This window comes from Elaeis guineensis, chromosome 3 (assembly GCF_000442705.2).
Source record: "Elaeis guineensis isolate ETL-2024a chromosome 3, EG11, whole genome shotgun sequence".
Taxonomy (NCBI): domain Eukaryota; kingdom Viridiplantae; phylum Streptophyta; class Magnoliopsida; order Arecales; family Arecaceae; genus Elaeis; species Elaeis guineensis.
Genome location: NC_025995.2, coordinates 88,053,367 through 88,076,602, shown reverse-complemented (window position 1 = coordinate 88,076,602; position 23,236 = coordinate 88,053,367). Strand labels below are relative to the sequence as shown.

General features: G+C 34.2%; 1 protein-coding gene across 1 annotated transcript; it reads left to right on the top strand.

The window, feature by feature from the left end:
• Positions 1-8,219: 8,219 nt before the first annotated feature.
• Positions 8,220-13,390, top strand: LOC105041868 (AP2-like ethylene-responsive transcription factor ANT). The gene is given in 10 exon segments (XM_073253933.1): positions 8,220-8,521; positions 9,911-10,054; positions 10,057-10,564; positions 10,719-10,801; positions 10,953-10,961; positions 11,073-11,161; positions 11,286-11,359; positions 11,976-12,026; positions 12,167-12,243; positions 12,701-13,390. Coding segments are annotated over 10 exon segments (1,689 nt in total). The 5' UTR covers positions 8,220-8,328; the 3' UTR covers positions 13,162-13,390.
• The last annotated feature ends 9,846 nt before the right edge of the window (positions 13,391-23,236 follow it).

Sequence of the window (23,236 nt, the reverse complement as noted above, 5' to 3'; positions counted from 1 at the left end):
TCTTCACAGGATGAGGACGGTGCTACTTTGGATGATATTTACTCTATAATTTCAGATGAACATCTAAACGGACAAAGTGCAGAGGGCGCATATGGAGGAGATGCAAATATTGAAATTACTAATTAGCTGATGCTATGGACAAACAATGACCGATAATATTTTGGAGCATGTAAGGTTTTATTTATAAAGTTATAATAACTTTAATCACTTACATGATAGTATTGGTAGGTTAATTTTTTTATTAATATAAAAATGTCTTGTATTTAGATTAGTACTGACCACAAAATTAATAGTTGCTTTTCCATCTTGATCCGATCCGATTCTATTTATGTCATGGTGTACCTATTTTGACAAGATATGTTACCTTTGAGACATGAGTGCTTTTTTAAGATTTTGCTTTATATTCTGTAATCTCCGATCTTGAAGATAGTAAAAAAATCTTTATCTTTCTCCGCTTATGATTTTTTCTTTTGATTTAAAATTTTTTTTATATAAATCTTGTGTTTACATTGATCTTTATTTTTTTCGATTTCTTCTTTATTGGAGCCTTGCTGCAGCAAATAGATCAATTTTAATGCTTGTATAATTCACCAGCTTCAACCTGTGAACCTAAAATCTGCTAAATATTACACTATCAACATTAAAGCTTCCATTTATTTTCAGCCAGCATTTCGTCCAAAATTAAAATAGTATGATGGTTTATAAAATCATATTAACGTATATTTAGTTTTATTATACTTTAACATATATTTAGTTTACTTATAATAAAGCATGTCTTGGAAATTTTGATGCTTTCAAACAAAATAAAAGTTGAGATTTGGATATGTTTGATGGTGGACTTTGTTGGACAAAGTTGATGTAATCTTGATTAAGTTTGATGTAATCCTATTTTTCATAGTGTATAAAAGAAAGCATGAGATTCTGATTAACTTTTAGGGCAGTCTGGAGTCCTATAAGTAATGTTGTAGTACAGCTCAGTTGCAATACAACTTGAGTTGCAGGTAGTCCACTGTAGGTGCTCTAGCACTCTTGTTTGGATGGTAAGGGTGGTGGGGGCAGGATTAGAGACAAAGGGAGGAGGCCATGGTAGGGACGAGGGGCCAAAGGAGGTGAAGTAGGAGGTGATGGGCCGTAGTGACAGGAGGTGACACAGGTGAGGGGGGTGGTGTGCTAGGAATCATTGGCTAAAGGAGGGGGCCATGAGGGGTGAAGAGGGTGGTCACAAGCAGCAGTAACAATGGGAGGGGCCCGAGTTTGGAGGTAGAGGTAAGAAGGGGTGGTGAGTGGTTGGAATCGAGGGTTGATGGGATCAAGGATGGATGGGAGCAATTGCAGGTTAGGTTGGGGGATTGGATTGGGAGATCGAGGAGCCTTGAACACCTGTTTCAGAGGCGAAAGTAATTACATGACAAAAGTCTTAGGGAGCTCTAGGAGAGAGTCGAAAGAGTGCAACTCCTTCTATGCCAACTTTGATTTCAAGTTGAAATGCAGCAGTTTTACGTAAGCTATGGCTAGTTGCACCCCTACATACGCAGTCAAGATGCAGGTGACCAAGCATGGTCAGTTAGATCGTACTTATAAGTTGACATGAAGGTGGGTTGAACTGCGAGGACCCAATCAGTCCCTTGAATGTTAAGTAAAATAATTTTTTTAGATAATTTTAATAGACTTAACTATTATCCATAGTGTAGATTTTTTTTATTTATTCAAGTCATTAAGAAATGGGTTTTGTTTCTCTCGAGAGAAGAGGATAACCTCTCCTTTTAGCTCTAAAATCAATGATAAGACTTGAAATTTAAGATGCACACTATTGATGATGATTTGTTCTACTAAAAATTTTTTAAAATAAAAATTATATATTCTAGTGGTTTCTAAATTTATATATATATATGGATACGAAAATGGTTAGTTCCCATGACGCCTTTCTACTAAAATAATTATATTGAGATTCTATCTTATTAAACATATTATTATTTAGATTTATCTATTTTTTTATTTTCTTTCTTGTAAGAAAAAAAAAATTAAAAGGATATGAACTTATTAAAAATAACGTATATATTATTCATTTCAGTTACCTAGACTGAAATCAAGACCACCCAACTCTATGGCACATGATCCATTTTACTATAGTTGATGAAAAAATATTCATTGCAATAGTGATACCACGTCACCGTCGTAACAAATCAATAAAAATTGAAAATGGATAAAATATAAAAATAAAATAAAAAATTATCTATAAAAATTAATATAATATATGATAAATGATGAAATATAAAAGATTTTATTGATTTATTATAAATTTGACATGTTTCACCGTTGCAATGAATATTGTTTCATAGTTGACGGGATAGGAACATAGGCCTCCAAACTTCACGTATGCTCCATAAATAAATAAATAAATAAATAAACTTCATCTCGTCACTTAAGTTATTGTTTTACTTTCTATTATATTATTTGTATGTGCTGACTCAAATCAATAAAGTAATGTCAGGAGTGCATTCTACCTCAAAAGAAAAAAAGAGAAATGTGGTGACATAACCATCCCTGTGCTTGATTGCCATTGATGACAAAGCCTCACATAGCTACTGGATCTTAATATAGCAATAGTGGTTTGGAAAGTATAAATTGTTAATGTGATGTATCAATCCTAATTCAACAGTGGTCATCATGGTGGTTTTCCCATAAGAATCAAATAGGATTATTTATCCAAGAAATGTTAGTTTATCCATGGATAAATATGAAAATTGGACTTTAATTTAAAAAAAAAAAGCTAGAAAAAGTAGATCAAATGACAAAGAACCAGCATTGGCTTGTCCATCTCAAAGATTCTAAAGTCTCCCTAACTGGTAATCGCCAAGATCGAGATGAACTGAGATGTCAATTCATCTCAGTTAGTACAATAAACGAGAAAATTTAAAGGAATTCAAGATTTTCTGAGGCATTTGGCAATATTTTCAGAGTAAAATATCTCCTGGATTAAAAACTATATTTAAATATTAATTTTGGAGTAATGCTAGGGGTCAAAACTTGGTACCAAAGGACAAAGACACCACGTGACAAAAGAATATGGTGTAACTTGCGATATCAATTATGTTATACATCGCAGAACCTTGTGTAAGGAACTAATTCTCTTGAATCTTGTGGTCGCGAAGAAAATCCATTTTTAGGTTTCAAAATATTTTTCTAAAGTTAAGATGTATTAATTAAAAAAAATTATTTAAAAAAATAAAAAATAATTTAAAAATATCATTTAATATAATGTATTATATTGATTGGTATTTTAAATTTTATCAATTTAGATCTATTGCGATCAGGAGCTCATGGCTCGGTATGTCGCTCTGACCCATGGACCTTACGATTTTGTCCTTAAAATATATCTCATATAGGAAGGATGATTTTTCCTATATAAGACAGAGTTTTTCTTGACTCACAACCAATGTGAGATTAATGAAGCCCCCCACTCACATCACAACATAGTCCCCAAGTCAAGAGAAAGTCTGACTTATATAGGAGGAGAACATCCTTCCACGTGAGGTGCCTTTTAAAAATAAAACCATGAAGCCTATAGGACAGAGTGAACAATACTTCATGTATCGAGCCATAATCTTTTGATCATAATATTGGTGTCTACCGTGGGGCTTAAACCCACGACTATAAGGTTAAGAGCCTTATGCTCTATAAATTTGAAGGTCGCATGTTCGATCCATGCTCACCGCACCAAATGTTGCTGGCGATCTCTTCGTCTGAGGTCGGTCACCGAGGTAGATGTGGTCGAGATGGAACTGTCGTTGAAGCTTCGTCCGAACACCTGTAAAACTACATCAGGGGGTGTTCTTCGGATAGACCTTCCGACGCTCAAGTCAGGTGGAAGTCAATGAAAAGAGAGAGCGAGGAGTCGATTGATTGCATATCTTGGGAAGGTTCTGGAGCTTTAATTTATAGGAGATGAGTTTGGGTCGTATCCATCTCGAAGTCTTGATAATTTTCAGATTTATCGTGCAGATTGATTCAGAGAAAAATTTTCTTTTATAGGAGATTTGACTATGAAAGAGTTCTATTTATCTGAACTTTTTCAATTTGGAGGAAAGATAAGTCTGTTGGTGGAAGAAATAGCTCAGCCACCGTCGATCTAAAATGGGTCGTCGGAGCTGACCTATCATATATCATCAAGGGTGAGGCAGCAGAGCTTATGGAGCGAATACTTGTCTTCCTATTAATTGACATAGATTGGTCGAGTGCGAGCTGCATCAGATCGTCCAAAGCCGAGGTCATGAAGATGGGTGGACATCGATCTCTGGTTACAGGGATTGGTCGACCGAGGACAACCTAAAATAGATCGTCTGAGGTCGAAGAGATGAGATTTGCTGCCAACGAGGTATTCGACCTCTTGTCGCATCTGCGTCCATGTTAGGTCGTTCACTTCCCATAGCTTGGTAAGAGGTTTGCTTAGTTGAGGTCGAGATACAGGTATACAATAAGATCAGTTGAGATACTGGGCTTGAGATTTTTGCTTATATGAAATAGATCCAATCTGAGACCTTAGACAAGATGAAAATTGTGGTCTATCTTTATTTACACTCCTGGTTCTTGAGGCTACAAAACTTATTTGGTGCAAATATATGCTGAGAATATATGAGTATTTTACTCAAAGCTATAAACATCTTGACTTAATACATGAAATAGAAAAAAAAAATCATTTTCCAATAGTATTATTCACTAAATAACTTTTTTCAATAAAATCAGATATCTTAAATTAACCTAATAAAAATATATCCATATGCATCACAAAATAAAATGTACAAAAAAGCTAAAAAATTTTTGAAGCAGTAGTTCAAAAAATTATTTCTATATAATGAGCTACATAAGTCATTCACCTCTCTATAAACATATTTATTTTATAATCAAGCAGAGAAATAATCATACGTCAACAATTGCTAGCATTGGATGAGAAGTAGTCTCAACATGGTGAAGAAAGCCACCTAACCATGGTGAGTCAGTCACCTACATATTATGGTATTCAAATACCTCACTACCAATTCCAAACAACATACAACTTGGCCGATAGTACTGTGGTTTCAATAAATAGATGCTCCTTATCACCACTGGTATACTATTTATGGTTCTAATAACCAGCATCATCAGATTCGTCTTTACAAAGAACACCATCATCCTGGTTAATTTTGAGGAAAGAAGCTTGGTGGCCCTCAATCCGAGGAGTCACTAAATAACTATTATGTCTTATTATTGACAGAGGAGTCCCTATTCTTCAAATTGTTAATAACGGCTATCAATTCTAAACAAAGGTGCGGAAGGACCAGCGGCGGAAAAAGCGCTGGCGGAGTAAAGCCTTCGCGTCGGTTGAAACCAAACCGCTTCTCACCCATCTCTTTCCCTTCCGAATCCGTGAGCCGAGCATCTCCCGCAGGCTTTGTCCGTTCGACATGAAGGAATCGCCTCGGGAACGCAACCAATCCACCCCTGCAATATCTCATCCGGTTGGCGTCTGTAGCGCTTCCGTCGTTTATTTGCAGCAGCAGTTGGCAGGGGTTAACTTCGAGGCAAATCGCTGCCTTCTGTCCCTTGGCGTTTCTCTCTCTCTCTCTCTCTCTTGTGACGTTTGTCAGTTGCTGCCTTCTGCCTCGGGGCTCTGGTCTTTTCTTCTCCACCGTCCAACGTAATCCTCTGGCTTTTGTCCGAGGACTACAGTAGCATACAGCACATTCTCGGAACAAGCCTGTAGGGCAACCAAACCATAGGGAACGGCCATTTGTGCACTCGTTTGACAACGAAGCCACTCCTTTTATTATTATTATTATTATTATTATTATTATATTTTCAAGAAGAAAAGAATAACTATGTTATTGATCATATGTGAAGAGCGGTGACAAAAATCATTGTAACCGGTAAACATCGAGAAGTGAATTAAGAGTTATGACCACGAGGTAACGCAAGTGGGATCCACTCATTATTGTTGAATCGGGGAAAACCTATTAGTAGAAAATGATCAGGTGATTGAAAAGAAGTCCGACCGCTGGTTACAGCAGGAGTCCATGTATTTTAGATGACGGTAGCTGATGGGATGGTGTCATGGGTGGTTAATCATGCAGAAACAAGTTTTCTGACTTGCTGTGTCGGAAATTTTTTAAAATTTTGCTATATTTTATTTTTTGATCCATATGAAAGTATTTTCACTAGATTGATTTAATAAATTTATTTTTATCCGAAAAAAAATTGACTATCAAAATCGTAAGGATGAGATTAAATCCAATGCCCAACCAATTAACACATTCTTTATTGCAAGAGATTTGAACCTGATATTTATCTATTATGGCCTAATATTGTGACAGGCAAGACCAACAATGATAGAGATCCAATGCATTTTATTCTTAAAATTGTCCATTAATTTGAAGGATGATATCATTGTCGTCATTAAGTCTAACGAGGTCACAAACTAATAGTAAGCTAAACATTACGGACTCATTTGGATCGTGGGAAGTGAAGATGGGAAGAAACGGTTTTTGAAAAGTAGAGAGGAGGTCTCTTGTTTAATTGGAATTTTAAGAGAAGAGTGAATGACAAAAATTCATTCCATAAGAAATAAAAATTCATGAAGAAGATGGATTTTGATATTTTCAATGGAATAAAAAATGATGGTACTTTTTTATTGCTTAAAATATTTTTTTATGATTTACGGTTAAGATTTTGTAAAATATCATAAATGATTAGGATGAAATATTGAATATTGATAATATAATATAATATTAATATTTTAATATTTATTATATTTTAATATTTATACTAATATGATATTTTTATTAGTATTAATATAATATTTATATTAATATATTAATATTTAAATTAATATAATATTATATTTATTAAGATATTAATAAATTTATTATTTTAAAATATTAACATTGTATTAACATAATATAATATATATTAATATTATATTAATACAATAAATTATTTTGATCTAATATTATATTATAATATATTAATATTATTTTTAATATTAATATAAATATAATATTATTATTTATATAAAGTTTAAATGTAAAATATATAGTTTTATATTTATTAAGGGTATAATAGATATTTTACATAATATTTTCAGAAAAATAGATGCTCAACTAATCATAAGTTATTCTCCAATAAATCATTTTTTCATGATCAATTAAATATATTAAAATTTTATTTTTAAAAAATAATTTTTTTAAAAATATTTTTTTAAATATTATTTTTTAAAAAAAAAATTCTCGTGGACCAAATAAATCCTATAAGGCAAGTAATAGTAGTGTCCTTTACATCCGTTACGAAGGAAAAACTGAGTTTTCTGCTATCAACCTTTATACATCATAATTCCAACTTTAAAACACGTACAGTACCGTTTGCTAAGTGTTCAATCGGATGCTTGTCATGAAATCATAGAATCTCCTTTTTTTTTTTTTTTTTTTTTTTTTTTTTTTTTTTTTTTTTTTTTTTTTTTTCAAGGGAGAAATCGTAGAATCTCAAAATCAGGAACGCGTTACGTGAGAACTTTGGTATCACCTCAGAATAGACAACAACTATTTTCTAATAGGAGAGGCAAATGACTCTTCTGCAATTAAAAGTGTTAGTAATTCTTTACCAAAAAAAAAAAAATAAAAGTGTTAGTATTTGAAATTAAATATTTGTAAGAGAATATCTATATTATGTTTATCCTTTTCCTGACACATATTATTTTAACACTAGGTAAGGATTTGAACAAACTCGGATAATTAGAAGGCTTATTATCAATACATGAACATACAATGAATCCAGTAATGCTCAAGTTCTTGCATCCTAAAGTTTGAGATTGAATAATTTGCTTAAAACAAAAAAAGAATATATAAAAAAATAAAGTTTTACTTACAATAAAACAAACTCCTGAATTCTATATAAATATATATATAATAATAAGGAAGTGAAACTTTTGTAACCATGAAAGTAGCTAATTGCACTCGTCAAGATGCCATTATTTTACAAGTTTATCTCGGGTAAAAAGGAATCAGCCAGCAAGGCGCCTATAGGGTGGACCCAGGGAACGAATTCCAAGGAGGCAAAAGTTACAGCACTTGCACAGAGGTAGGCACCAGAGAGACCGCAGGATAGAGCGACACCGGAAGCCAAAAATACGTTTCTCCCGTCTGGTTTCACTGCGCATCTCATATAAATCCATTTTTGGAGTTTGAGCACCATATGGAATATGTAAACTAGAGAGAGAGAGAGAGAGCGAGCGAGCTGTCCATCGTTCCTTAACTTAGGCTTCTGGGCTTTAGCCATCTTCCGAAGCTCTCTTCTGTCACCATGGACATATATCTCCCTCTCTCTCCCAATCACCACCCCCACCACCACCACCAAGAGGAAGGCTTTGGAGGTGGTGGAGAAGGAGGCGGGAAGGTGGGTCTTAGTACTCCTTTGCCTCTTCTGCCTATATGCTCTGACGGTTCTCTCTGCCTCTTGGAGCCACTTTCTAAGCCTCCTCCTCATGCTGCACCAGGTACAACTCCTAGTCCTAAGCCTCTTGAACTCCTGATGCTTAATTTCTCTGGTTTTGGTCTGTTGTTGTTTTTCTTTAATCAGAATGCCATCTTCTTGTTATTTGTTATGGCATGCTCATGTGGGTTGCCTTTTAGACTCTTTTTACTTCTAAGTTGGCACCTTGCTTCACTTTTCCAGCTTCGGTCATCAAGTTCTGGATCCACTTCTGGAAGTTTTTATTGGGTTTTGGTTCTTGTATCGTCATAATTGATATATTCTTCTCTTGTTGACTTCATGCAATCGTTTGAAATCCTACTGTTATGTAATGAGTCCTTGTCCAGTCGTTTGGCTCCTGGGGCTCTTGGCATCCCATCTGTTGATTTCTATTGATTTTTGTCCTTGAGGCTTTTGTCGTATTGCTTTCTTTTGATCTATTTTTAGGTCCATAGGACCATTTCTCACGGTTGTTCTTGGAAGGCGTGCTTCCATCTTTCATTTATGTGAAGTTGAACTACTTTTAGCTGTTCTTTTACAGTTGGATATCCCCTCCCTCCCCCACTTTTGTTCAAGTTATTCTGAAAATTATATTTCCCACCATTTTCTCATTGGCCACTGATTTTGTTTTTAAATGGTCGGATCATTGGTCATGCTGAGTTATGTTCTTACTTCAAGCCAAATCCATCAGACAAACTTAAATATCCAAGACACAGAATTCATGTAGTATATGAGAACGACTGGAACTATGCAAGTGTTAAAAGCTTTTTTCTCTATTCTGCGGATTTGTGTCTTCCAGGTCTTACATCTCTTCCATGCATTGTTATTGATTATTTTCCACAGTACTGTTTATTGTATAAATATTATATCATTATCTCTTGTCGCAATGATCATAGTGAATGTTTTCCTTTTTTTTTCTTAATTGCAAGGTCCATTTAATATATTATGAACACGATGGATGCAAAGAGATTTATTATTTGTATTGTGAGGATTTGTGCGGACATGTGTTTAATCCTATATTAGTTGTGTTGGATCGATCTTATACTTTTATATAAGATAAAGAATCAAATATTATCTTTTGATTAGTTTTTTTTTTTTTTTATGAGATTCCGTGTTGATACCAATGATATCAAAGTATACTCAGCTCTCTAACTTATGTAGATCAAGGGCACTACAACACAAACCTACATGACTAAGGAGTCCAAATAATATCTTTTGGCTAGCTTTGTTAGGTAGAGTCCTAAGTTGTGAGTTATGCCAGCACTATATTTAGATTAGGTTCTTCCGTCAATGCCTTTTAAGTATCACCAAATCTATCTATTCATATGGGAGCATGCTATTTTTATTCTGTCCATATTGGATAATTTATGTCGAATTAGAAAATTGAATAACTCAAAAAATATTGTTTTTGTAGATTGGAGTTATGGGCCTTCCATAGCCGCCACATTCACCAACAAGAGTGGTAACGAGGACAGAGGACCAAAGCTGGAAGACTTCTTGGGTGGGTACTCTGAGAACACCAATGAAGAGAATCAGAGCCATCGATCAATCTCCTCCTTCCAAACTTTTACTATCATAATCCAACTAGTCCTAGGATCAATATTAACATGCCTCCCTCATTTAGCAAAGAGAGAGAAGAAGAGATACAAAACTCATATAAACTTTTTCAGTCCTTCCACCGGTCTCAGCAATCCTTTGAGGAAGCCCAAAACCTCAAGCCTCAATTTCTCATGCCAAACCGCAATCCTGTTACTAACTCAATGTACAATGTGGGATTAGATGGTGCAACATCCATATCAGGATTCAAGTCACGGCTGAGGCAAAATTTGTCTGCACCAATGGAGAAGCAAATGGCTGAGACCACTGAATGCAACTCCCAATCTCTAGCTCTTTCAATGAGTCCAAGTGTGCCTTTTGGAGCTAATGAAATTATTCCAGCTGTTTCATCACACTTTTATGACAATGGTCGAAACTCTCCGGTGGTCAAGCCAATGAACCAAGAGCCAATTCCACGTAAATCCCATGAAACTTTTGGCCAAAGAACCTCTCAGTACAGAGGAGTCACCAGGTGGGTCTGTTGGAGTGCATTTTGTATGATTATATATATATATATATATATATATATATATATATATATATATATATATATATATATATATATATATATATATATATATATGTTACTATTTATCATAACTAATGTTATTATTTGGCTTCTGTAGGCATAGATGGACAGGAAGATATGAAGCCCATTTATGGGACAACAGTTGCAGAAAAGAAGGTCAAACTAGAAAGGGTAGACAAGGTAGACAATAAAAGACATCTGTGTTGCAAGAAAACAAAAAAGGTTCTTGTAGATTAGTGGTTTTAGGCATTTGGAATTAGATACTAACAGTAGAGTTTTTTGTTTGCTTTTTCTCCCCTTGTTCTTTTGATCAATGACCGCACTGGAACAGTTTACTTAGGTAAGAACGAAGATTACTCTTGATTATTTTTTTTTGCCCCCCACATTGTTATTTCTTATCACTAACCTTAGAGTGTAGTGATGTACATTTGCTTTCTCCTGACTACTTTAGGGGGTTATGATAAGGAAGAGAAGGCAGCAAGGGCATATGATCTAGCTGCACTCAAATACTGGGGCCCAACCACTCAATTAAATTTTCCAGTATGTTGTTGCTTGTTTCCACTGTTTCAGTTTCTCTTGTTTTGTGATCCAATGGAGAAAACCATTTGTTGCTTGTACATTCCATCTTAAATAGTTAACCATTCTGTTTCATAACTGATCTCAGCTTAGCAGTTATGAGAAAGAGCTAGAAGAGATGAAGAACATGACAAGGCAGGAGTTTGTAGCTCATTTAAGAAGGTTATATGCCTCTATCATTTGTTTTGTGTATGACTGGAAATCTTAAACATTTTTCATGGCTTATTTTGTAGGTGATATATAAGTGCACTATTCCTTTTAAATAGATAGAATTGCCTTTCTACCTTCTTTCTGACATTGTTTGAAGAGATTGATTCATTAAAAAGAAGAAGTGTTAATGGAATTCGCTTTATTTTACTCACAAACACAACTTACTTGTGAAGCCAGGGTATTTAATCTCAGGCCCGTTTGGCTGTCTGGGCCCAAGAAAACCTGCTGATGTCTTTTTTACTCCTTATAGAATTCGGGCCGGCTCACTCCAAAGATCTCTGGATTTTTGTCTAAACAACCCTCGCATTTTTCTTACTTGTGCTCGCCCAATCCCATGAATCTGATAGGATTTTGGGCTCAGACAGCCAAACATGCCCTCAATAACATTTTTGTGAAAATGTTCTTGTTGTTGAATAAGAACATTTTTGCTTTTTGAATTTTGATTCCTTAATTATTACTGTATATATATATATATATATGTGTGTGTGTCTCTTAACTGATATAGAAGAAATATGAACAATCCTCTGCCATTTTTATAAATTAAAGTTTTTCTCTTGCATGCCTTCAGGAACAGCAGTGGTTTCTCTAGAGGTGCATCTATGTACAGAGGGGTCACAAGGTGCTCTTCGAAACAAGTTCATTGATATCAAAACTCAGTTTGTTTATGACTTTCCACATTCAAGCTTCCATCAAGAAATTTCTGTTGCAAACTCTCTATCTCTGTCTCATATCTTTCTCCTTTCGCCGATGTACTTACAGGCATCACCAACATGGGAGGTGGCAAGCTAGAATTGGGAGGGTTGCAGGCAACAAGGACTTGTACCTTGGAACTTTCAGTGAGTTTCTCCTCTACAAACAGGCGATACATGGATTAAAATATGATTTTTTCAACCAAATAATCTAAAGTTTTCTTCATAGTCTCTGCCATCATTGCCACATCTTGAGTTTCCAGTCCCATCTTATTTGTTTTATTTTTGCAAGTGTTCTGGGTACCATGAAAATGGTTGCATTATCTTCTCCTCTGCTAATTTTACCTCAAAAAAAAAAAAAAAAAAAAGTTGTCGTTACGGGTCCTATTTAATTTAATCAGAGAGAGCATCTCAATGTTATAATCCATTAGCAGTTTTCAACGCTTCGTGCCATCTTTATTTTCTTGCATCTTTCTTATATCATGGCAATGGAACAGTTCTAACCCTACTCGGTGAGTCATTGATTACTTGTTTACTCAAGAAAACAAAATCAAATTGCTGGAAAGCCTTCCAACTGCCATGTAATTATAGATTGTAAGTGCAGGCACTCAAGAGGAAGCTGCAGAGGCCTACGACATTGCGGCCATCAAATTCCGAGGACTGAATGCAGTGACCAACTTTGATATCACCAAGTATGATGTAAAACGCATATGCTTGAGCTCCAGCCTCATTGCTGGTGATCTTGCCAAAAGATCCCCCAAGGACAGCTCTTCTCTTGCAGAGCCCACCATCCTCATAGGGAGGCATGATGAGCCATTGGAACCCTCCAATGAAGTTCGAAGCATAGCGAACTCTTTTGTTTCTTCTTCCACGGGCAATGCAAACTCCACAAAAAGCAACAGACCAGAAAGGGTGCATGTTGTCCCTTTAGGTGCACCAAAATATGAGAACAGTGATGAGAATGCAGGAGTTGGGGGGAATATGGACTGGATGACAGCTGAAGCTGGGCCAATAGGGTTTCATGTGGCTCACCAGCTTCCCATGGTTGCACAGTGGAACAAATGAGTTCTTGGAGGGATCGGACATTTTGTTAGCATGATCATGTTATCTTGGCTGTGTGATCTTGCAGTGACAAGTTCTTTTCTCAAAAATTTTGTAGTGATAAGTTCCGTTTCATGGATTTAAGGTGCAAGGATTCATTTCTTACCTTTTTGATTCACCATGTTCATGTTATGTGAAACTTGATCTCCACATGAAAGAATTTTCTTTGGCCTTGTGCTGAGAGCTAGGGATATTTCCATGGTTCAGCTAATAAGCTAGTATGTGGGCTCACAGAACAACAGCCCAAATCGGTTGGCACAGACAGGAAAGTGGCTATGAGGTATGGTATTCATAAACAATAGCTCCAAAATAACAAACTATGGTCAAGGAACATGGAAGATGAGATACTTATAGATAGCTCGATGGAAAAGAGAATTTTATAAGGTTTATTGTACCAGTCATACTATACTGGGTATCGAACCGATAGACGGTATGGAGAGCATATTGATATTTGGTATGTTGAAATGGATATCATACTGAATGCACCGATATTATATATAATAGAAAGGCACCATTGTGGAGTCCATGAGAACGGCAAATCTTAGAATTTTATCAAACAAAAAATGATAACAGAAATATATACAACTGCAAAACATTTTCATCTTCAAGCCTTCTTTCCTTATTTTCATGCCTTCTGTGAACAAAGCACCGTGTCATCTAAAATTCTGATGTAACGTGCAATTACATGGAAACAACGACTGCTAATAGCATAGTCAAACTTTTATATGAGATTTTATTTTTTTCCAAGTAAAAAGGGTTGCTTAGATGACCATGAAAAGCAATGCTTACTTCAGTGCAAGAAGTGCTTATTTTTTAGCAATGTAGAATGTGGCTAAGGGAGGGTAAATACAACATGGGATCCCAAGTATCTCAAGCTGTAGAAGGGAGAAAGCAGATATTTCCTCAAAAATTTATCACAACAAGAAAAAATTTGCTTGAATAGCATAAATAATATTCTTCTAATTATCAAAATTTATTAAAATCAATAATTTAAATATACGCAGGAACACAAATTGATGAACCACGTTATGAGTTCCAACTCCTATGCTCTAACTGCATCATTATGTTTGTATATATTATTATTATATATATTAAAACTATACACCAGTACATAAATCTCCATCTACTATATATTAAAAATCTTCTAAACTGATAATTATAAATTTTATTAATATTTGATGGAAGATAAATAAATAATGATATTAATATTAACAAAAGATTATTAAAGGGGTGGCATGGCTACACGTGTGACCCGTAGGCCGAGACGAAAAAAGAAAAAAAAGGTCGAGAAGAAGAGGGAGAAGAATCCAAGGAGAAGATCTCGGCGTGGGCAAAAATGAAGATGAGATAGTTATTAAATTGAGATAGTTAATGAAATACTAATCAAATAGTTTTAGTTCTTACTTGATCATCGCATTGCATGGGGTCATAAGCTAGTACTATATAGATATTGAAATGATATATGGTATGTAGACCATATTGATATTTGGTATATCGAAATGGATATTATACCATATATACCAATATTATAATAGAAAGGTACCAATATGGAGCCCATGTGAATGGCGAATCTTAGAACTTTATCAAGCAAAAAATGATAGCAAAAATATGGAAGCTTTTTACTAACATCACTACAAAAAAAGTATTTTTTTTGCGAAGAATTTTTAGTGACAAAATAAAATGTCGTCACTAAGAGTAAGGTTTTAGCAACAAATTATAATTTCATTACAAAAATCAATTTTTTGTGACTAAATCTCTTTTCATTACTATAAGCATGAGTTATTGAGACAAAATAACATTTTTATCATAAAAAAATCTTTTCGCCAATTCATAATTTTCATATTTTAGCGCCAAACATATTTATGATGAAAATATGTATATTTGTGACAAAATATGTGCCACTAAAAATTATCAATTTGTGACAAAAAAATTTATCACAAATAAATTTTTTTTGAATTTATTTTTTTATTTATAGCAACAAAATCACAATTGTCACTTTAAGCAAAATTGCTGTAACAAAATATTTTATTACAAAAAATCTAAATCACTATTTAGTTTATTATGATGAAAATATTATATTGCAAAAATTATTATATTTATTATATTTTTTTATGATAGAGGCTTATTTGTTACAAAAAATTTAGATTCTCTCTTTTATTTCCTCCTTTTTTTTAATGTATTGTGATGAAAATATTTTATTGCAAATGGTCAATATATGTTTTGTGATAAAGACTTGATTGTTGTGAAAAAAATTAAATTTCCTCTTATTATTCACTCTTTTTTTAAATTTATTGGGATAAAAATATTTATTGTAAAATGTCAATATATTTTTTGTGACAAAGGCTTGTTTGTTACAAAAAATTTAGATTTCCTCCTTTTGTTCCCTTATTTTATTTTTAAATTTATTATGATGAAACTATTTTATTGCAAAATGTCAATATTTTTTGTGACAAAGATTTGTTTGTTGCAAAAAAAAATTAGAATCCCTCCTTTTGTTCCCTCCTTTTTTTAAATTTTTTGTGAAAAAAAATTATTTTAACACAGAAAGCTATTATATATATTTTTTAGTTTTTATTTCAAATGGGCTATATAATATAATATCATTTTTTTGTGGAGAATTAAAATGATGTCATTATAAAAAAAATTTAATTTTAAATATTTTTGTGATAAAATATTTTGTCATAAAAAGTTATTATATTTTTTCAAAAAAATTATTTGCAAAAATTGTAAAAAAAATAAATGTTAAAATAAATACCACAAAATGTTAAAAAATTCTAGTATTGCTTTATGTAATATTTTAAAATATTTAAAATTATTTTTTAATATAATATGCTTTCTTTTTTAGATGCATATGATTTAATTTTTTTAAATTTTTTGATATCAATTATATAGCATGAAATAAATTTTATCAAAAAATCAAATACTACAAAACTTTAGTTGTACAACTAAGATCACATTTATCAACTTATTATATGATGTAGAACATCTAGTCAAGAAATTCTACATCAAACAGGATAGGATAAGTCTACGCGAATGAATAGTCGGGCTATTGTGCTGACCAAACTTTGACTGACCATAACTTTCATATATGATGGTATTTCGGGACAATCAAGATATGCTTTTCATATATTTTTTCGAGATCTACACCATGGCAATCCGGGTGGAAACTGGTTGAGATCATTTTTCCCAGTCAAATTCCACTGTATTGATCAATTTCGGACTGAGTTTGATGACTACAAGTTAGTGGTTCTAACCCACTCTATCTATTGTCGCATCTCGTCTTATTCTCGATTCTCCCTTCTTGTATATTCATTAGAACTATTTATTTAATTATTATTTGATTATGTACGTCTAATCAAATATGATATAGAACATCATGTCGAGAAATTCGCATGCGATGGAGTATAGTGATAATCTACATATGTATTCTATGTGTTTTTCTGGAGATCTAAATCATTTTTGAACTCAAAATCCACTATTTTGCTATATTTTGGCCCCATTTTTGCATTTGAGTCCTACTTTGGTAGTTTTCCATATTCTGTTATTTGATTACTTTATTTATGCTCTTGATATTTTTATTTAATTTTGACTATCAATCTGATGTAGATATCATAGCGATCAAACATCTTGATTCAGTAGATCAAGCTCGAAAGGATCAGAAATTAACTTAATCGCGTCAAATTCTGTAGATTCGACACTACTGTACTGTAACAGGCATAACTTTCTCATCTAGTATCAGAATCACTATTGTGATCCCAACTTGAAGAGTTCTTTTTAAGCTTTACAAACCTCATGCTTTACCGCCACTCCAGATATCGAAGCCTAATTCCATTATTTGATAGGTCAACGAACCCTAGCAGCTTCACTGGGCTATGTCATAATCTATTTAACATATTATCCTTATATTTTTAAATTTTTAATTTGAAGTATATAATAAATGTGTCTTTATACTTAATTGAACAAAAAAATATTACTTAACTTTTTATTTTATAATGATATATATGTATATCTATATATTTATATATGCGAAGAAAGGGACCAAAAAGTATAAAAAAGATGAAATTTCTTTCATTGTTTTCACTTTCTTTTCTTTCTTTTTTTTTTATTTATATATTTAATTAAAGAAAATTCTATATAATATATGAATTATAAATTAATTATATATTTTTTATAAAAATTAATATATATATATATATATATATTAAATAAAAAAATTTAAACTTACCCTCCCTAATTTGTTTGGCCGCGTGCTCTAAGCCTCCCATCCGACTGAGATGGAAAAGAAAAGGAAATCATGAGTAATTACCTAGCCCTAGCCTCCTCTGATTAGGGAAAAATGTGGCTATTCAGCTGCCCTAAAGAATCCTCGATCGCCCAAAATCTAAGCTTCCCTGTTCCACTGCTCTAATCCTCCCACCTAGCTGAGACTCTTGAGGATGGAAATACAAAGAAAATTTGGAGAAAATAGAGGAAAAATCAATGAAAACAAAGGTTAGATGAAAAAAATTAGAAGGTAAGATCATTTCCCAGATAGATTGATGATTCTTTTTCAGAGAGAGAGCCAAGAGATTTCTTAGGTTCCAATTAGGGATTTTATCTAGATTTCGTCCGAGCTGTGGCGATTTGGGTTTTCGTTGGGCCCTTGAGTTTTTGAAAGCTTAATTTGGATAGAAGCATGATATGTTGTAGGGTTTGGGGGATGTTTGATCTGTTGAGGATGGAAAAGGCAAAGAAAACCCAAAGAAAAATAGTGGAAAAATCAACAAAAACAAAGGGAAGATGGAAAAAATTAAAAGATAAAACCTTTTCCCACATAGATTGATCATTCCTTTTCTTTTCTATTCCTTGTTTCATTTCATTCTCTTTCTTGGAGATATGAGGGAAAGGAGAGCACCTGAGAGAGAGTGGAGAGAGGTTTCTTACATTCCAATTGGGGTTTTTAATTGAACCCTATAGGATTTTTTCATTTCATTCTCAAATCTGTGGAGAAGGAGAGCACCTGAGAGGGAGCAGAGAGGTTTCTTATGTTCCGATTGGGGTTTTTAAGTGAAGCATATGGGATTTTGTGCAAGTTGTAGCGTGTTGCTCCTAGATTGATTTTGATGATTACAAAGCAGATTGAAGGGATACAAACAATTGAAAAAGTCCTTATGCTCTTCAAGGGCAAAATCGTAATTTTGCTAAAATCCTGATTTGATAGTACCATTTGGTAGAACAAATGATTTGAAATCTATTGGTGAAAATTTCATTGTGTTTGGACTAATATTTTTGAAGTTATGAAGGTTTAAAGTGCATGAGTCGACTCATGAGTCAACTCATGGCACTATGAGCTGAATGGCACGAAAAAAATTCCCATGGCACGCTGGATTTTTTGGCTTGGCACGACCTGTGAGTCGACTCATGAGTCGACCCACAAGGCATGAGTCGACTCATGAGTCGACCCCTGCTGATTTGAACCGAAAAATTCAGAAATCAGATCTTCTGGTCTGTTGCAACAGAAGTCGACTCATGAGTCGACTCCTGAAGCATGAGTCGACTCATGAGTCGACCCCTGCGACGGGAAATGTCAGCAACGGCTATTTTTTTGCCCGTTTTAATTGCCATTTATGCTTCCTAAAAATCCTCTAACGGCTCTTTATCTGCCTAAATTGTTTTCTCTTGCTTCTAATGCTACAAAATGCTTTAAATGATGAAAGAAATTGCAGATTAAATAGCGGATCAAACGTGAAATCAAATGTAGAGAAGAAAAGAGAGGAAAAAGGGAAGAACAGAAGAGAGGATCCGAAATTTGCAAGAAAAAGCCTGAGATCAAAGAAATATCCATAGAGAAAAAGAGAGAGGATCCACAATATACCAGAGAGATTGTGAAAGAGAAAAGGAAGATCTTTCAAGGAGAGAATTCTTCACGCCTATCGTTTCAACCTTGATCTAGAGATCGTTCAAAGCTTTCAAGAGATCTTCAATCAACAATCAACCTCTTCTCAAGCGTTCAACCGTTCATTCATCTTGAGAAAATCTGAAAAAGGGGTTCTTCATTTGAGTAAAGTTTTATTGTTATATTTGCTCATTTAAGGAGCTGTTTTTGTATTCATCTGTGCTCTAAATATTCTTACTCTTTGTGAGTTTTTGCTCTTGTTTTTGGAGGATTTCCAAAAAAGGAAAGGTTGATCCGAACCTGAAATCGGAGTGTTGTGGGTTGGCTTGTACCGGGAAACAAGTGTTCTAGCTTGGGATAGCTAGGGTCGGAGTTTCCGACGTCCTGTATTCTAGCTTGGGATAGCTAGTGTCGGAGTTTCCGACGTTTTGTATTCGGGTTGAATACAAAGGATAGTGGATTAAAATTCCCAAGTGGGATCTTGGGGAGTGGACGTAGGTGCAAGGTTAGCACCGAACCACTATAAATCCTTGTGTTTGTGGTGTGCTTTATCGCTTTATCATATTTATATCCTTGCAATACTGCTTTAGTTAATTAATATTGATTTAAAGCCATTATTTTGTTCTTCATAAGTTATCTGTTGGGCTTAAAATTTTTAGAAACCCAATTCACCCCCCCTCTTGGGTTGCATAGCTGGGCAACAAGTGGTATCAGAGCCAGTGCTCTAGCCCTTCTTTGATCTAACAATCAAAGAGCCAAAGATCTATGGCAACCCATGTTGGAACTTCTCTAGCCGAGGGGCAATCAACAAACCGACCTCCACTTTTCAATGGGTCTAATTACACCTATTGGAAAGCTCGGATAAAGATTTTCATACAAGCACTCGACTATGATATGTGGAGTATCATAGTGAATGGTCCTCACACACCCACCAAGATTATAGATGGTGAGGAGTCAACCAAACCCGAGAAAGAATGGGATGAGGTTGACAAGAAATTAGCACAATTAAATGCCAAAGCTATGAATGTTCTTTATTGTGCACTAGATGCTAGTGAATTTAATCGCATTTCTACTTGTGCATCTGCTAAAGAAATATGGAATAGGTTAGAAGTCACCCATGAGGGAACAAATCAAGTAAAAGAGTCTAAAATAAACATGCTTGTACATAAATATGAATTGTTCAAAATAGAGCATGATGAGTCCATAACTGCTATGTTTACTCGTTTTACTGATATAATCAATGGTTTAAAGAGTCTTGGCAAATCTTATACTAACAGTGAACTTGTAAGGAAGATTCTCAGGTCACTGCCAAGAACTTGGGAAGCCAAGGTGACTGCCATCCAAGAAGCAAAGGACTTGAACACTCTACCTCTAGAAGAGCTTCTTGGATCCTTGATGACTCATGAACTTAGCATGATGCAACATCAAGAGGATGAAATCAAAAAGAAAAGAACCATTGCCCTCAAATCCACAACTTCACCTGATTATGAAACAGATGACTCTGAAGATGAAGATCAGGATGAGGAGATGGCTCTCATCACCCGGAAATTCAAGAAGTTTCTAAGAAAAAGGAAACAGGGGATGAGAAAGAAATTTACAAAAGGGGATCAAAGCATAGAAAAGGAGAAAGATCAAACCCCTATATGCTACGAGTGCAAGAAGCCAGGACATTTCAGATCCGAATGTCCTCAATTGAAGAAAGGTCCAAAGAAATTCAAAAAGAAGGCAATGATGGCGACCTGGAGTGCGAGTGATGACTCAAGCTCCGACGAGGAAACCTCAACCGAACAAGCCAATCTGTGCCTGATGGCACATGAAAATGAGGTAACTTCTGAATCCACTAGTGAATTTACTTTTGAAGAATTGCATGAAGCTTTCTATGATTCAATTGATGAATTAAAGAAACTAGGGAAGAAAAACAAAGAGCTGAAATTGGAAAATCAGTCCTTAGTGAAACAAGCTGAAATTCTTTCAATTGAAAAATTCACATTGATTCAAGAAAATCAAAACTTTAAGGATGAAATTAACAAACTGAAATCTATAGTAGATAAGTTCACCTTAAGTTCAAACAAGCTAAATATGATCCTTGATAATCAGAAAGCTATATATGATAAGGCTGGACTTGGTTATAAACCCCTGAAGAAACAAAAATTTTTGAAGGATATTTATGCAAATTATTCAAGCAAAAAGCCTACAAATATTACTTGTTTTAAATGTGGAAGAATAGGACATAAATCATACACATGTCTTATTAACAAATATGCAAACACAAAGAAAATATGGGTTCCAAAAGGAACCATTCTGACTAACCTGAAAGGACCCAAGAAAGCTTGGGTACCTAAGACAGAAACTTGATCTGTGCTTGCAGGTGTGTCTAGCATCCCAAGAAGGAAACAGGAAATGGTATCTTGACAGCGGATGCTCGAGACACATGACTGGTGATGAATCACAATTCATCACGCTTGATGCTAAGGATGGAGGGATGGTCACCTTTGGAGATAATGGCAAAGGAAAGATCATCGGGATAGGTAACATTGGTATCACTCCCTCCAAATACATTGAGAATGTTTTACTTGTTAAAGGTTTAAAGCATAACTTACTTAGCATTAGTCAATTCTGTGATAAAGGGTATAAAGTAAGTTTTGAATCATCTGTATGCATTGTGACGAGTCCTATTAACGATGGCATTAAATTTATAGGACATAGGCATGGCAATGTTTATATGGTAGACTTGAATGATTTAACTAAATTAGACATGCAATGCCTAGTTTCCTTAAATGCTAAAATAAATGAGACTAGTTGGCTGTGGCATCGTAGACTTGCACATATTAGCATGCATTCTCTTTCAAAATTAATCAAAAAGGATTTAGTTCTCGGTTTGCCAAAATTAAATTTTGAAAAGGATAGAATTTGTGATGCATGCCAATTAGGTAAACAAACTAGAATATCATTTAAATCCAAAAACACTATTTCAACTTCTAGACCTTTAGAGCTCTTACATATGGATTTATTTGGACCAACTAAAACCACTAGTCTAGGAGGAAAACGATATGGATTTGTAATAATTGATGATTACTCTCGTTTTACTTGGGTTTTCTTTTTAGCTCTCAAAAATGAAACTTTTCAAATTTTCACGAAATTTCATCGAAAAGTCACTAATGAAAAAGGGTTTTCAATTCAAAATATTAGAAGTGATCATGGAACAGAATTTGAAAATCATGACTTTGAAAATTTTTGTGATGAAAATGGAATTGGCCACAACTTCTCTGCTCCTAGGACACCCCAACAAAATGGGGTAGTTGAAAGGAAAAATAGAACCTTAGAAGAAATGGCCCGTACCATGCTCTGTGAAAGCAACCTTCCAAAATATTTTTGGGCGGAAGCTATTAACACAGCATGTTACATTTTAAATCGTGCTTTAATAAGACAATTTTTAAAGAAAACCCCCTATGAACTTTGGAAAGGAAGAAAACCAAATATTGCCTATTTTCATATTTTTGGTTGCCGATGTTTTGTATTAAATAATGGCAAAAAAAACTTGGTAAATTTGATGCAAAATCAGATGAAGCAATCCTTCTAGGCTACTCCTCCATTAGTAAAGCATTTAGAGTGTTCAACAAAAGAACCTTAGTAGTTGAGGAGTCCATACATGTTGTCTTTGATGAATCTAACGATCTTCCTTCAAGGAAGAATAAGGGTGTTGATGATGCAGATCCACTAATAGAAGGTATGAAGGAGATCACTCTAAAAGATTCAGCAACTCCAGAAGACAAGGATCAAGAAGATGAACAAAATGAGAAAGGTGAAGAAATTCAAGAACAACCTCAAGGTACAAATGACTTACCCAAGGAATGGAGGTATGTTCACAACCACCCTAAGGAATTAATTATCGGAGATCCTATGCATGGGGTAAAAACACGTTCTTCACTTAGAGATGTACTTAATCATTGTGCTTTTGTATCTCAACTTGAACCTAAAACTTTTGAAGAAGCTGAAAATGATCATAACTGGATTAATGCTATGCAAGAAGAACTCAGTCAATTTGAAAGAAATAATGTTTGGACCTTAGTGAAAAGACCTAAAGATTATTCAATAATTGGCACAAAATGGGTCTTTAGAAACAAATTAGATGAGCATGGAAATGTAATTAGAAATAAAGCAAGA